This window comes from Ranitomeya variabilis, chromosome 6 (genome assembly GCF_051348905.1).
Source record: "Ranitomeya variabilis isolate aRanVar5 chromosome 6, aRanVar5.hap1, whole genome shotgun sequence".
Lineage (NCBI taxonomy): Eukaryota > Metazoa > Chordata > Amphibia > Anura > Dendrobatidae > Ranitomeya > Ranitomeya variabilis.
Genome location: NC_135237.1, coordinates 354,875,492 through 354,890,956, shown reverse-complemented (window position 1 = coordinate 354,890,956; position 15,465 = coordinate 354,875,492). Strand labels below are relative to the sequence as shown.

Genomic DNA, 15,465 nt, shown 5'->3' with positions numbered 1-15,465 from the left:
ACATCACGGGGGGGCCAATCGGAGAGCTGTGTGTCTCCCATCCCTCTGACTACCTTCGAAATGCTGCAATCTTTATCGATCGCAGCAATTAGCAGGTTAAACCGCTGGAAGTGGTGCGGGCAACTCATTGCTGTGAGTGCCGGTTGTCAGCTGTAATGTCAGCTGAACACCTGGTGGCGATAGTCCATGCACAGCCTCCTGCCTGTACCTCCCTCCCAACCATGACGAATAAACTAAGAGCAGATTGTCATTTCTCTTTTCTTAGTTAAAAAAGGTACACGGCTTGAACAGTCAATCAGTTCTTACAGAGTACAGGCGCTTGGAGCATCATGGTGTGGCCAAACATTTGAGTGAATTTATCTCTGACAGTTCTGGCTTGATAAAGGTGAGAGGAGATGGAGAGAAAAATAAGCAGGTGGAAAGGTATAGTTAAATGTTTGACCACTTCATGATTCACAGAGTGCCTGTAATTGGTTTGAACAGTCATCCTGTGCTAACTGATTCCCTTGCTATATTCTAGATTAGGACAATTGTGTTATAGTGCTCAGAACTGTGTGGAACTGGGTGCAAAACACAGCCAATGGCGGCAAACCGTTTCTGAAGGCCAGTGGTTCTACAAATTAACTCTTCACAAGGCATATCTGACTATCTGTTGAAGCTGCACGAGAGTCTGCCAAGAGCGTGTCACCAGAGTAAAAATGGTGTACTTTGAGGAATCTAGAATTTAACAAATATTCTGGTATGTTTCACACCCATTTCTTTAATCCTTGTTTCCACATTTAATCTTTCTTGCTTTTGCTGCCTTCAGTGTGAATCTACAATGTGCACATTCCAACAAGAACAAGGAATACCATTGCATGAATAGGTATATCCAAACTTTTGACTGATATTGTATATATTAGTAAGTGCCACAAATTGTGTTCCCAACACTTAAAATTAAAGAAAAAAAATGTCCTACCCATCTACGGAGTTAAAGGCTTGGAAAGGGTAAAAATGCATTCTGCTAAAATAATACATGTACCGTAACAATCTCCTGGACTACTGAATTACTAAATAAAGTTCTGCTTAAGCATTACAGTGGGGAAAAAAGTATTTAGTCAGCGACCAATTGTGCAAGTTCTCCCACTTAAAAATATGAGAGAGGCCTGAAATTGGCATCAAAGGTAGACCACAACTATGAGTCAAAATGAGAAAATAAATCTTGCCAAATCAGACAGTGATTTTCTAGATTTTGCAAAATATGGTGGTAAATAAGTATTTGGTCACCTAAAAACATGCAAGATTTCTGGCTCTCACAGACCTGTAACTTCTACTTTAAGAGACTCCTCTGTCCTCCACTCATTACCTGTAGTAATGGCACCTGTTTGAACTTGTTATCAATAGAAAAGACACCTGTACACAACCTCAAACAGTCAGGCCGGCGTAACACTCAGCGTATGAAAATACGGTCCGTTTTTTTACGGCCATAATACGCAGAAATGTTCCCAAAACACTGTTCCGTATTCAATGCGAGGATGCGATTTTTAAGGACAAATGTATCCGTGTGTCATCCGTATGGCGAATTTTTTGCTCAGGCTTGCAAAATGGACATATCATGGATCCATCGTCTAAAATAAATTATATATATACACATACACACACACATACATACACACACACATACAATTCAGCGCAAGATAGCATAAAAGCCGGTAAGGCTACGTTCACATTTGCGTTGTGCGCCGCAGCATCGGCGCCGCAACGCACAACGCAAACAAAAACGCAGCAAATCGCATGCACAACGCTGCGTTTTGCGCCGCATGCGTCCTTTTTTTGATTGATTTTGGACGCAGCAAAAATGCAACTTGCTGCGTCCAATGCGCCTGGACGCGTGCGCCGCAGGGACGCATGCGGCGCAAAACGCAAGTGCGACGCATTTCCATGCGCCCCCATGTTAAATATAGGGGCGCATGACGCATGCGGCGACGCTGCGGCGCAGACCGCAAATGTGAACATAGACTAACTCAATTGCCGGCTTTTGCTCTCCTTCACAAACCCGACAGGATATGAGACATGGTTTACATACAGTAAAGCATCTCATATCTTTTTTTTTTTTGCATATTCCACACTACTGTCAGTAGTGTGCATGTGCAAAATTTGGGCGCTCTAGCTTGTAAAATAAAGGGTTAAATCGCAGAAAAAATTGGCGTGGGCTCCCGCGCAATTTTCTCCGCCAGAGTGGTAAAGCCAGTGGGCAAAAACCACACAGGGGGGGGGGGGGGGGTGTTTGGGACGGGACCTAGTGAATGACCTGCAAACAGCTGGGACCACCGTAACAGAGGTTACCATCAGTAACACATTACGCCACCAGTGACTCGGATCCTGCAGTGTCAGACGTGTCCCCGTGCTTAAGCCAGTACATGTCCGGGCCCATCTGAAATTTGCTAGAGAGCATTTGGATTATCCAGAAGAGTATTGGGAGAATGTCATATTGTCTGATAAAACCAAAGTAGAACTGTTTGGTAGAAACAAAACTCTTTGTGTTGGAGGAGACAGAATGCTTAGTTGCATCCAAAGAACACCATGCCTACTGTGAAGCATGGGGGTGGCTGTTTCTCTGCAAAGGGACCAGGATGACTGTTCCGTGAAAGAATGAATAGGCCCATATCGTGAGATTTTGAGTGCAAGCCTCCTTCCATCAGCAAGGGCATGGAAGATGAAAAGTGGTTGGGTCTTTCAGCATGATAATGATCCCAAGCACACTGCTGGAGCAACAAAGGAATGGCTTCTTAAGAAGCATACAGGTGCATCTCACGAAATTAGAATATCATCAAATAGTTAATTTCTGTTCTTCAATATGAATATAAATTCATTATATAGAGTCATTACAAACAGAGTGATCTATTTCAAGTGTTTATTTCTGTTAATGTTGATGATTATGGCTTACAGCCAAGGGAAATTACTTAGGTTCTTTAAGTAAATTAGAATACTTTATAACACCAGCTTGAAAAATTGATTTTAAAATCCGAAATGTTGCCCTACTGAAATGTATATGCACTCAATACTTGGTTGGGGCTCCTTTGGCATCAATTACTGCATCAATGTGGCATGGCATGGAGGAGATCCACCTGTGGCACTGCTGAGATGTTATGGAAGCCAGGTTGCTTTGATAGCTGCCTTCAACTCATCTGCATGGTGGGGTCTGATGTCTCATTTTCCTCTTTACAATACCCCATAGATTCTCTACGGGGTTAAGGTCAGACGAGTTTGCTGGCCTATCAAGCACAGTGATACTGTTGTTTTTAAACCAGGAATTGGTACTTTTGGCAGTGTGGATAGGTGCCAAATCATGCTGGAGAATTAAAATTCCATCTCCAAAAAGCTTGTCGGCAGAGGGAAGCATGAAGTGCTCTAAAATTTCCTCAGACGGGTGCGCTGACTTTTGTCTTGATAAAACACAGTTGACCTACACCAGCAGATGACATAGCTCCCCAAACAATCACTGATTGTGGAAACTTCACACTAGACCTCAAGCAGGTTGGATTGTCTGTCTCTCCACTCTTCCTCCAGGCTCTGGGACCTTGATTTCCAAGGTCTAGTGTGAAGTATCCACAATCAATGATGGTTTCGGGAGCCATGTCATCCCCTGGTGTAGATCCAGTGTTTATCAAGATTAAAGTCAGCGCATACGTTTACCACGAACTTTTAGAGCACTTCATGCTTCCCTCTGCCGACAAGCTTTTTGGAGATGAAATGTCATTCTCCAGCAGGACTTGGCACCTGTCCGCACTGCCAAAAGTACCAATACCTGGTTTAAAAAAACAACAGTATCACTGTGCTTGATTGGCCAGCAAACTAAACGGACATTAACCCCATCTATGAGAAACTATGGGGTATTGTCAAGAGGAAGATGAGAAACACGAGACCCAACAATGCAGACAAGCTGATGGCTGCTATCAAAGCAACCTGGGATTCCATAACACCTCATTTGTGCCACAGGCTCATTGCCTCCATGCCACACTGATGCAGTTACTGATGCAAAAGGAGCCCCAACCAAGTATTGAGTGCATTTTCTTACCATACATTTCCGTAGGCCAACATTTCGGATTTTAAAATCATTTTTTCGAGCTGGTGTTATAAAGTATTCTAATTTACTGAGATAATGACGTTTGGGTTTTCACTGGCTGTAAGCCATAATCATCAACATTAACAGAAATAAACACTTGAAATACATCACTGCTTGTAATGACTCTATATAATAGTTTCACTTTTTGTATTGAAGAACTGAAATAAATTAACTTTTTGATGATATTCTAATTTTGTGAGATGCCCCTGTATGAAGGTCCTGGAGAGGCCTAGCCAGTCTCCAGATCTCAACCCCATAAAAAAACCTTTAAAGGGAGTTGAAAGTCCATGTTGCCCAGCGACAGGCCCAAACATCACTGCTCTAGAGGAGATCTGCATGGAGGAATGGGCAAACATACTACCAACAGTGTGTGCCAACATTGGAAGACTTACAGAAAACATTTGACCACTCATTGCCAACAAAAGATATATAACAAAATATTGAGATGAACTTTTGTTAATGACCAAATACTCATTTTCCACCATAATTTGAAAAATATATCTTGCCAAATCAGACAACGTGATTTTCTGTATTTGTTTTCTAAATTTGACTCTCAGTTGTGGTCTACCTATGATGTAAATTACAGGCCTCATCTTTGTAAGTGGGAGAACTTGCACAATTGTTCACTGACTAAATACTTTTTTCCCCCACACTGTACGTGAGCGAATATTTGGGTTTTTCTGGTTTTCTCATACCGGAAAAAAAAAAAAAAAAAAAAGTGGTGTGTGAGTGAGGCCTTATCCAAATGTTAGACCTTGAGACTTTAGTCTTTCTGTGCTTAGAGAAAGGACTCATAGGGACATGGGTAACGAACACAGGGTGGGCCTGTCAGTCTAGGGGCAGGGAGAAGCCTCAAACTAGTAATCCAATAGGCATAGTCCCCAGGTGGCTTATCAAAGTATGTTTTAGGTGCAGATCTACTAGTTCTCTTAATACTGAATCCATGAATATGGAAGACTACATGGCCACAGGTTCACTAGTACTTTAGTGAAAATATTAAACAGGGATTTTATCAAAACTTCAGCAAGCAGCCCAGTAAGTGGAATGAAGTTACTATGTTCTGTTTTGTCTCTAACAAATTACGACGTGTATAATGCACAGAGATGTACATGAAAAAAAATATGTATACCTACCCAGGCAAAAATAAACCTGTATAGTCTAGTGCTGTTTTTCTAATATGTTGAAGGAGTATGTAATTTTGCATTTTTCTGCAGTTTGTCAGGATGCTATAAAACACTGAAATAACACTTGCATAAAGGACTATTCATTCTGCCCACGTTAGACATGCTAGCCTAAAAAGACTTAATTCATAAACTGAAAATTATATGGAGTATGCATAGTATTTTGCTTTTTACTGAACCCTATCAAATTCAGGATCTAGCATATTGCTAAGGGCTGTGGAAGGCCTGATGGAGAAATTATCCGGAAATTTGGTGTGGTCGAAAGTGGTGAATTTTATTTCTATTACACTTTCAACCCTAGAATATTATTTATTTACCATCAACTGTGAAAGAAACTTCTTACCTTTGTGCAGAAGATACAGCTGCACTCATTAAGGGTGGTCATCATATCAAGAGAATGTTCACATAGACACAGCTTGCACATAACCAGAGGCTCCAGAGCCAAGTCCCCAGGAGCCGAATTGCCACTCATCATGGCATGATGACAGATTTTACCAGCAGAAGCCATGATTTTACTAAACCGGCATCTTTACCGCTCCGTACTAGAAGATAAAATAATGGAAACAAAATGTACAGTTTTACAAAGAGGTCACAGGTTTCCCATACACAATAGATACATGTTAGTCAGACGATGGTTTGACCAGCAGCTAGCTCCCCCAAATCCTACATAACACAAGTGTGCTCGCCCTACACAGCACTGTTGTGTTCTCTACAAGAGATGCTGACAAATTCTCGCCAAGAACAAAAATCATCATCCGCAGTTCAAAGTAGGACATGCTGGAATCCTATCCCTGACACCATTTTGGGAGGGTGGGGGTAGTTGAGAGACCCTTATACACACACACACACACACACACACACACACACACACACACACACACACGACTGTGCCAAGCCCGCAGATATTGCGAAGTGCGACTGATGTTACTCAGAAGAGTTTAGCGAAAAGGCGAGACAGAAAAAAGGACGAGTCAGATACGGGGCCAGAAGCTTGCATGGAATGCACACGATAATCAGACGTCGCTGGTAGGGAGGAGACGCCAGATATACCTGATGCCAAGATCTGATTGGAAGGCAAGGACTGCTGGGAGGGAGCAGAAAAGAGTTAATTTAAACAAGGAGTCCGCGCCCGTGCCCTAAAGCACCTGAATGGAGCAGAGACTAACCGAGAGAATGCAGGAAGAGGAGCACCATGCTGAAGCCCCCTAGTGTCAGAAGAAGGAAACAGAGAACCAGGAAGACGTCTGGAGCGAGGAGGAGCCGGCCGCACAGGAAGCCCGGGAACAGCAACGACCGCGATGGAGGGAAAGACAGCGAGACGAGAAGTGTTATGATCCCTAGTGGCGGAGGATCACAAATAGATCAGCAAGTGATTAAACTAAGGACGAGCTCTAGGGTGATGGTAACTGGACTGATCGCAAATCTGAACCTATCCAAAACAACTAGAGGTAGCCGGTGAACGTGCCTAAAAAATTCTTAGACGTCTCGAGCCAGCCTGAGGAACTAGCTACCCCTAAAGAGAAAGAAAGACCTCGCTTGCCTCCAGAGAAATAATCCCCAAAGATATAGAAGCCCCCAACAAATATTAACGGTGAAGTAAGAAGAAGGCACATACATAGGGATGAAATCAGATTCAGCAAAAGAGGCCCACTAGTACTAGAAAGCAGAAAATAGAGCAGGGGTCTATGCGATCAATAAAAAACCCTTACAAAATATCCATCCTGAGATTTCAAGAACCCACACACCAACTAACGGGTGTGTGGGGAGAAACTCAGCCCACTAGAGCAACCAGCAAGCGAGGGAATTACATTTTAGCAAGCTGGAACAGAAAACATGATAAACACTGCTGATCAAAAAAAGAGCAAACAAAACTTAGCTTATCCTGGATGGACTGGGAGCAAGGTAGTCAGAAGGAATCTGAGTAGCACTGATTACATCGACAGCCGGCCAGAAGTGGAAGTAAAACAGAGCTATATAGGAACCTCCCAGAGGATAACGAACCAGCTGATAGCCAGAGACCAGCAGGATAACAAACAAAGCCACCAGGGGGAGCCCAAAGCAAAAGTCACACAATACCACCAGTGACCACAAGAGGGAGCCCGAAAACAGAGTTCACAACAGAGAAGAGAGGCGAGGAGGAAGAGAGGCGACGGACATTGCAGCAGAACCCGCAGCGGGAATGGGTGCGAGCGAGGAGGAGCCAGCGCGACGCCTGGACAGATAAGTAGAAGCGTCAGTTGAAACAGTACCCCCCCTCTTAAGACTCCCTCTCCCATGACCGTCAAGAAATCTTCTCAAAATACGAGGAGCATTAATATTCCCACGAGGCTCCCAAGATCTCTCCTCAGGACCAAAACCCTCCCAGTCGACGAGAAAGAAAGCCCTCCCTCTACCTTTCTTCATGGCCAGAATATCTCTCACTTCAAAAGTATTGTCATCCCCTAACCGTAAAGGAAAAACTGTAGGAGAAGAAAACCTATTAAGGATGACAGGTTTAAGGAGCGAGACATGGAAGGCGTTAGGGACCCGAAGCAGGAAACCTCAATTTATAGGCCACGTTGTTAATGCATTTAAGGATCTCAAAAGGGCCAATATAGCGAGGTCCCAACTTGTAAGATGGAATTTTCAAGCGAATGTGTCTAGTAGACAGCCACACTGTCGCCAGGATGAAACGGTGGCAGATCCCTTCTCTTTTGTCCGCATGTCTTTTCATTCGTGTAGCAGCAAGAACAAGAGCATCCTTTGTCTCTCGCCAAACCTGAGAAAAGTCATGAGAAAGGACATCAGCTGCTGGAACGCCAGAAGACGGAGGCACAGAAAGAGGTACACCAGGGTTACGTCCATATACCACAAGAAAAGGAGACTTGCCAGACGACTCGTTGGGATGGTCGTTATGGGCGAACTCTGCCCAGGGAAGAAGTTCTACCCAGTCATCTTGATGGGCGTTGGTAAAATGGCGTAGATAAGATGTTAGCACCTGATTAATACGCTCCACTTGCCCGTTGGTCTGTGGATGATAGGAGGAAAAATCCAGAGAAATGCCCAGAAGTTTACAGAGAGCTCTCCAAAAACGAGACGTAAATTGTACCCCTCGATCAGATACGATTCGCTGAGGTAAGCCATGCAGCCTGAAGATTTGAAGAATGAAGATCTTGGCTAATTCCGGAGCCGAAGGTAAACCAGGGAGTGGAACGAAATGAGCCATCTTGGAGAATCGATCCACTACCACCAAGATTGTTGTGCAACCAGAGGAGCAAGGTAAATCAGTGATGAAATCCATGGCGATTTGCTGCCAAGGACCCTCCGGCACAGGCAAAGGATGCAGAAGACAACTTTCTAGGAACTTTATTCCTAGCACAAGTTGCGCAGGTGGCCACAAAGTCATGCACATCTTGACGAAGTGACGACCACTAGTAATAGCGAGAGAGAAGATTGAGAGTCTTCTTGATTCCTACGTGTCCAGGAATCTTTGAAGAATGCCCCCAGCGAAGTACCTCTAGCCTCTTGTCTTGCGGGACGAAAGTCTTACCAGGCGGAGCAGGAAGAACTCACAGGAGCTACCGTGATGAATTTTGCGGGATCAATAATACACTGTGTTCCAAATTGTTATGCAAATTGGATTTAAGTGTGATAAAGATTTAATTGTTTTGTTTTTCAAATAAACTCGTGGATGGTATTGTGTCTCAGGGCTCAATGGTTCACTAAAATCAATCTTAAACACATGGGATAATTAGTTTTCCAGGTGATTCTAATTAAAGGAAAACTACTGAAAAATGATGTTCCACATTATTAAGCAGGCCACAGTTTTCAAGTAACATGGGAAAGAAAAGGATCTCTGCTGCTGAAAAGCATCAAATAGTGCAATGCCTTGGTGAAGGGATGAAAACATTAGAAATCTCCCGAAAACTTAAGTGTGATCATCGTACTGTTAGATTTGTGGCTATATCTGAGCACATATGTGTTTGTGCTGATAAAGGCATAATGAGGAAGATTTCTGCCAGGCAAGTTCATCGGATTAAGAGAGCAGCTGCTAAAAAGCCATTACAAAGCAGCAAACAGATATTTGAAGCTGCTGGTGCCTCTGGAGTCCCTCGAACCTCAAGGTGTAGGCTCCTTCAAAGGCTTGCTGTGGTGCATAAACCTACTATTCGGCCACCCTTAAACAGTGTTCACAAGCAGAAATGGTTGCATTGGGCCCACACATATATGAAGACTAATTTCCAAACATTCTTGTTTACTATAAGTGTTGAGCAACCCTGGATGGTCCAAATGGATGGAGTAGTGGATGGTTGGTGTATGGCCACCATGTCCCAACAAGGCTGCAAAAACAGCAAGGAGGTGGAGGAGTCATGTTTTGGGCCGGAATCATGGAGAAACAGCTGGTAGGGCCCTTTAAGGTTCCTGAAGGTGTGAAAATGACCTCTGCAAAGTATATAGAGTTTCTGACTGACAACTTTCCTCCATGGTATTAAAAGCAGAAACGTGCCTTCAGGAGCAAAATCATCTTCATGCTGCAAAGAAAACCTCTGAGTCATTGGCTACTATGGGCATAAAAGGAGATAAACTCATGGTGTGACCACCATCTTCCCCTGACCTCAACCCTATAGAGAACCTTTGGAGTATCATCAAGCAAAAGATATATGAGGGTGGGAGGCAGTTCACATCCAAACAGCAGCTCTGGGAGGCTATTCTGACTTCATGCAAAGAAATACAAGCAGAAACTCTCCAAAAACTCACAAGTTCAATGGATGCAAGAATTGTGAAGGTGATACCAAAGAAGGGTTCTATGTTAACAAGTAACTTGGCCTGTTAGGAGTTAAATAGCTTTTTGTTCAGTGAATGTGACCTCCTAATGCTGCAAATTCCACAAATTAGCATTTTCTGTTCTTTAAAACATATCAAATGTTTAGAAATTCTACTGTGCATAATAATTTGGAACAGTACATTTTGAGGTTTTATTCATTTTGGAGATTATACTGTTATCATTGGGAGGTTTATTCAATAAAATTTGATGTATACTCTATCGGGTGATGACTTATTAGACTGACTCATTTACACCAACCATTTAGGAAAATCAGAGAAAAATGTAATTTGCATAATAATTTGGAACATAGTGTATGTGAAGGAACGTCGTCCACCTCTTTGGGTTGTAAGGATCGAGAGAGAGCATCCGCTTTGGTATTCTTGCTACCTGGTCGAAACTGAAGCTTGAAGTCAAAGCGACTGAAGAACAAAGACCACCTGGCTTGTCGGGAATAGAGTCTCTGTGCTGATTGAAGGTAGGCAAGATTCTTGTGGTCGGTAAAAATTGTAAAAGGGTGGATGGCTCCTTTAAAAGATAACGCCACTCCTCTAAAGCCAATTTTATGGCCAGGAGTTCTCAATCACCGATGGAATAATTGCATTCAGCGGAAGAAAAAGATTTAGAGAAGAACCCACAGGGCACAAGATGTCCGGAGGATGACCTTTGAGAAAGTACTGCCCCGGCTCCTGTGGAAGAGGCGTCCACTTCCAGAACAAAGGGCTTACAGGTCACTGGCCGATGTAGAACTGGCGCAGAAGCGAAGGCCTGCTTCAGGGTGATAAAGGCATCTTCAGCCTCCGGCGGCCAAGAATTAGGCGTAGCTCCTTTCCGGGTAAGAATGGAGAGCGGCTTAGACAAAGAAGAGAAACGGGGCACGAATTGTCTATAGTAATTTGCAAAGCCCAAAAAACGATGAATGGCTTTTACCCCAAGTGGACGTGGCCATTTAAGCACAGTGGACAACTTCTCAGGATCCATCTTCAATCTAGAATCGGAAATAATGTAGCCCAAAAACGGCAACGAGGTTTGTTCAAAAAGACATTTCTCAATTTTGGCTTAGAGACGATTCTCTCGAAGGCGTTGGAAGACCAAGCGGACACTCTTTCTGTGAGAAGCAAGAGCGGGAGAAAAAATAAGAACGTCGTCCAAATAGACTACTAGGCAGGAGTGCAGAAGATCCCGAAAAACCTCGTTGACAAATTCTTGAAAGACTGCCGGAGCATTACAAAGACCGAAGGGCATGACCAAATACTCATAATGGCCGTCACGCGTGTTGAAAGCCATCTTCCATTCATCTCCGGCACGTATTCGGACCAAGTTATAGGCCCCCCGCAAATCCAAATTGGTAAAGATTCGAGCCCCTCTCAGGCGGTCGAAGAGCTCAGGAATAAGCGGAAGAGGATACCTGTTCTTGACGTGATGTTATTTAGACCCCGGTAGTCAATGCAGGGCCGTAGAGAGCCATCCTTCTTACGGACGAAGAAGAATCCGGCCCCTGCCGGAGTGGAAGACTTCCGGATGAAGCCCTTGGCCAAGTTCTCTTTGATGTACTCCGACATGGCTGATGTCTCGACTGCAGACAAAGGGTATGTTCTCCCTCGTGGAGGCGTGGATCCAGGAAGCTCAATGGGACAATCATAGGCCCGATGTGGCAGAAGGGACTTAGCCTTCTTATCAAAAACATCAGCAAACATATGATATGCCTGCAGAAGACCAAGAAGTTTAGTGGGTAAAAGGAACCACAGAGCGGAGACAATGTTCATGACAGGAGTGTCCCCAGCGAAGAACCTCGCCGGTCCACCAATCTAGGACTGGCTCATGCGACCTGAGCCAAGGCAGGCCTAGGAGCAAGGGGTGGGATAAATTAGGCAAAACATAGAAGGCAATTTTTTCTCGATGGAGGGCTCCTACTTGCATCTCAAATTCAAGCGTAACTGAAGTAACGGGAACTGATAACTGATTGCCATCCACAGTCGAGATAATATGCCGGTCTTCTAGGGAGACAACTGGAATATGGAATTTGTCCACCTCCTCTTGGTGAATGAAATTGCCAGCCGCACCCGAGTCCACACACGCCTCCCAAGATCTACGCTCTTTACCTAAAAAAATCAAAACTGAAAAAGTTAATGGTAGAGAGGAATTTAGGTCACCTAGGAAAGCCTCTCTTACCTGGCCTAGGTGGAGGCGTTTCCCACTCTCTCTGGACAAGAGCGCAAAAAATTATTAGCTCCCCCACAGTAGAGACACAAGCCCTGCGCCAGCCTATCCCTGCGTCGCTGTTCCGACAACTTTATGTGATCGACTTGCATAGGCTCTGGGGCAGAAGTACTGGGAAGAGTGGAAGAGGTAGGAACTGGTGACCGATAAGGCCTACGGGTCTCCTCTCTCTGCCAAACTCACGGGAACGCTCCTGAAACCGTAAATCGATTCTGGTAGCAAGAGAAATTAAATCCTCCAGACAGGTTGGAATGTTCCGACTAGCAAGCTCATCCTTAATCTTACCAGAGAGACCCCTCCAAAAAGCCCCAACCAGAGCCTCATTGTTCCACCCCAGTTCAGAAGATAGGGTGCGAAAGCGAATGGTGTATTGCCCTACTGTAAGGGTACCCTGTTGAAGGCTGAAGAGGGACTCGGTAATGGAAGCCAAACACCCTGGTTCATTGAAGACTTTAAGGAAAGTTTCCAAAAAAACTAAAATATTAGTGACTACTGGATCATCCCGCTCCCATAAGGGGTTTACCCAGGCCAAAGCCTCCCCCTCGAGGTGAGACACGATAAAAGCCACTTTGGCTCGATCAGAAGGGTATTGTTGGGGTAGTAACTCAAAATGTAATCGGCACTGGTTAAAATAAACCCGACATAACTTGGGATCACCTGAATACCTAGAAGGTTTACCCAAACGTGGCAGAGGATGGGACACAGAATCACGAGGGGGGCCAGAAGCTGCTGCAGTAGCAGAGGCTTGAAGAGAAAGCAGGCGGTCGTCGACAGATGCTATGTAATTGAGTAAATGCGACTGGGTATCTCGCTGCTGCGTGAGTTCCTGCTGGAGCCCAGCCAAAAGAGAAGCATTCCCGGGATCAGACGCCTGCAAAGTTGACAACCGAGGGTCCATAGATTTCATAATGGACATGATCCGAGACTGATTTTCACGCAAAAAAATTCCTTTTGTGTAGCCGTAGAGGAACCAGCGGGGTCCATGGCCTGATTATACTGTTGCGACCGTGAGGACGGAAGAAACGGACAGAGAGTGGACCCTCTGGGTCACTGCACTGAAGCTCCAACGGGCGAGCGAACCTGGAGATCAACCCCAATACAGGGATCGTGAGGAGCAGACCCGAGGAGTCAGATACCGCAACGGCTGGAAACCAAGAGGGACGGCTCAGAAGAGTTTAGCGAAAAGGCGAGACAGAGAAACAAGGACGAGTCAGATACGGGGCCAGAAGCTTGCATGGAATGCACACGATAATCAGGCGTCGCTGGTAGGGAGGAGACGCCAGATATACCTGATGCCAAGATCTGATTGGAAGGCAAGGACTGCTGGGAGGGAGCAGAAAAGAGTTAATTTAAACAAGTAGTCCGCGCCCGTGCCCTAAAGCACCTGAATGGAGCAGAGACTGACCGAGAGAATGCAGGAAGAGGAGCACCATGCTGAAGCCCCCTAGTGTCAGAAGAAGGAAACAGAACCAGGAAGACGTCTGGAGCGAGGAGGAGCCGGCCGCACAGGAAGCCCGGGAACAGCAACGACCGCGACGGAGGGAAGGACAGCGAGACGAGAAGAGCGGCGAGGAGGAAGAGAGGCGACGGACATTGCAGCAGAACCTGCAGCGGGAATGGGTGCGAGCGAGGAGCCAGCGCGACGCCTGGACAGGTAAGTAGAACCGGCAGTTGTAACATATAGTTACTCACCTTTCCCAATTCCAGTCCTGCACCTCCGTAAGAATTTAATGTGCAGAGGTGTTACTTTTGTAATAGAGCACTTGGCCTTGATGTCACCAACTTAAGTATCTAATTGTGTAACTGAGTATCAGATTCTGCTGCTAGATCAGGAATATAGCCTGTATTTATTCTATAGCCTGTTTGTGTTTGACTCAAGTTTACTATCATAGAGTTTCTCCTCAAGCCCCTTGGATTTGACTTTTGTTTGCTTTTCTACTTTGACTTTTGGCCTGGAGTGAGTCTACATCCATTAAGCCTTCTTGATTTGTTGTTCCGGACTGGTCTTCAGGTTTTGACTCCTTATCTATGACTACTTTGAAGACCATACAAAACTTACTTGCCAGAGTGCATAGTGAAGAATGGGAAATTCCCTATAGGACGCTTACACATTAGGCGAATGTCTGCAGAAACCACCGATGTCGATCATTTCAGCTGACGGTCTAATGTGTATTCGGGTGCCGACTGATAGGAAAATGTCGAATGCGCATATCCAATTTTGTCCTGCCAATTACATTGTTCATCCAGAAATAACGCGCCAGCCAACGTGTCAGCTGGTAGCCTTCTCATTGAACACCGGAGCAAATGGTCAAACGTGCACTCCTCTATAGGAAAGTTGTCTGAGAAGGCCGTCAGCCAAACGATCTGCTGAAGCATCGTTTAGCCAACAGCCATCCAATGTGTAGGACCAACATTACACTTTGTCCCCCGCCCCACACCCTTCCCGAAAAAAATTAAAAAAAAAATAGTGGGGGAAAAGCTACAAATAAAATGATCAAAAGGACAATCCTATAAATTTGTATGGAAAAACCATTTGCAGTTATTTTTGTGGTATCATACTCTTTTCTGTACAAACATACTTCAAAGTAAAACATATACTGTAGAGTTTGTCTGGGTGAGGAGATGGGGGCCAACAAATCATTTTTTCATCCTGCTTTTCAATCTGTAATTTTTGGAAAGAAGTTAAGGATTTTATCTGATAAATACTCCATATACAGAAATCACTGAACCCAATGCATTACTTAATGTCCTACACTTCCCAGGCAAAAATGCCAGGATGCTCCTCCACTCCACAGTTGTGAAATGCTCAACAGAAAAACAATAGAAAAGTCAACCAGAATCAATGATGGACTTATATTCAGGAATCAAGGATGTTATAAACATGGAATACCTGACAGCTCTACTCCAAGATAACGTACCGTAGTTAGAATTCATGATACTTGGACTTTATGGGACAACTACTGGATGGAACATGATCTGACAGCAAACCATTACCAATCTTCTCCAGCTATAAGCTGCCTCAGTTCATAACGGAATACAGTTTAAAAATTGGTTCCCTATTCCCCAATCCCATTTGTGTGCATCTCATCAGGTCCTAGTTTAATGTTAAATTAGGTAAAAATATACCATAGTAATTAGTTTATACTACAGTATTTGTT

General features: G+C 44.4%; 1 protein-coding gene across 2 annotated transcripts in view; it reads right to left on the bottom strand.

Annotated features, from left to right (window-relative positions):
* The window catches only part of RNF144B (ring finger protein 144B), a 153,783-nt gene that overhangs the window by 84,745 nt on the left and 53,573 nt on the right, over positions 1-15,465 (bottom strand). For both annotated transcript variants that reach the window (XM_077269952.1, XM_077269953.1), the window contains exon 2: positions 5,630-5,828. In XM_077269952.1, the coding sequence (XP_077126067.1) occupies positions 5,630-5,794 (165 nt within the window). In that variant the 5' untranslated portion in view covers positions 5,795-5,828. The remainder of the gene's footprint in view (positions 1-5,629; positions 5,829-15,465) is intronic.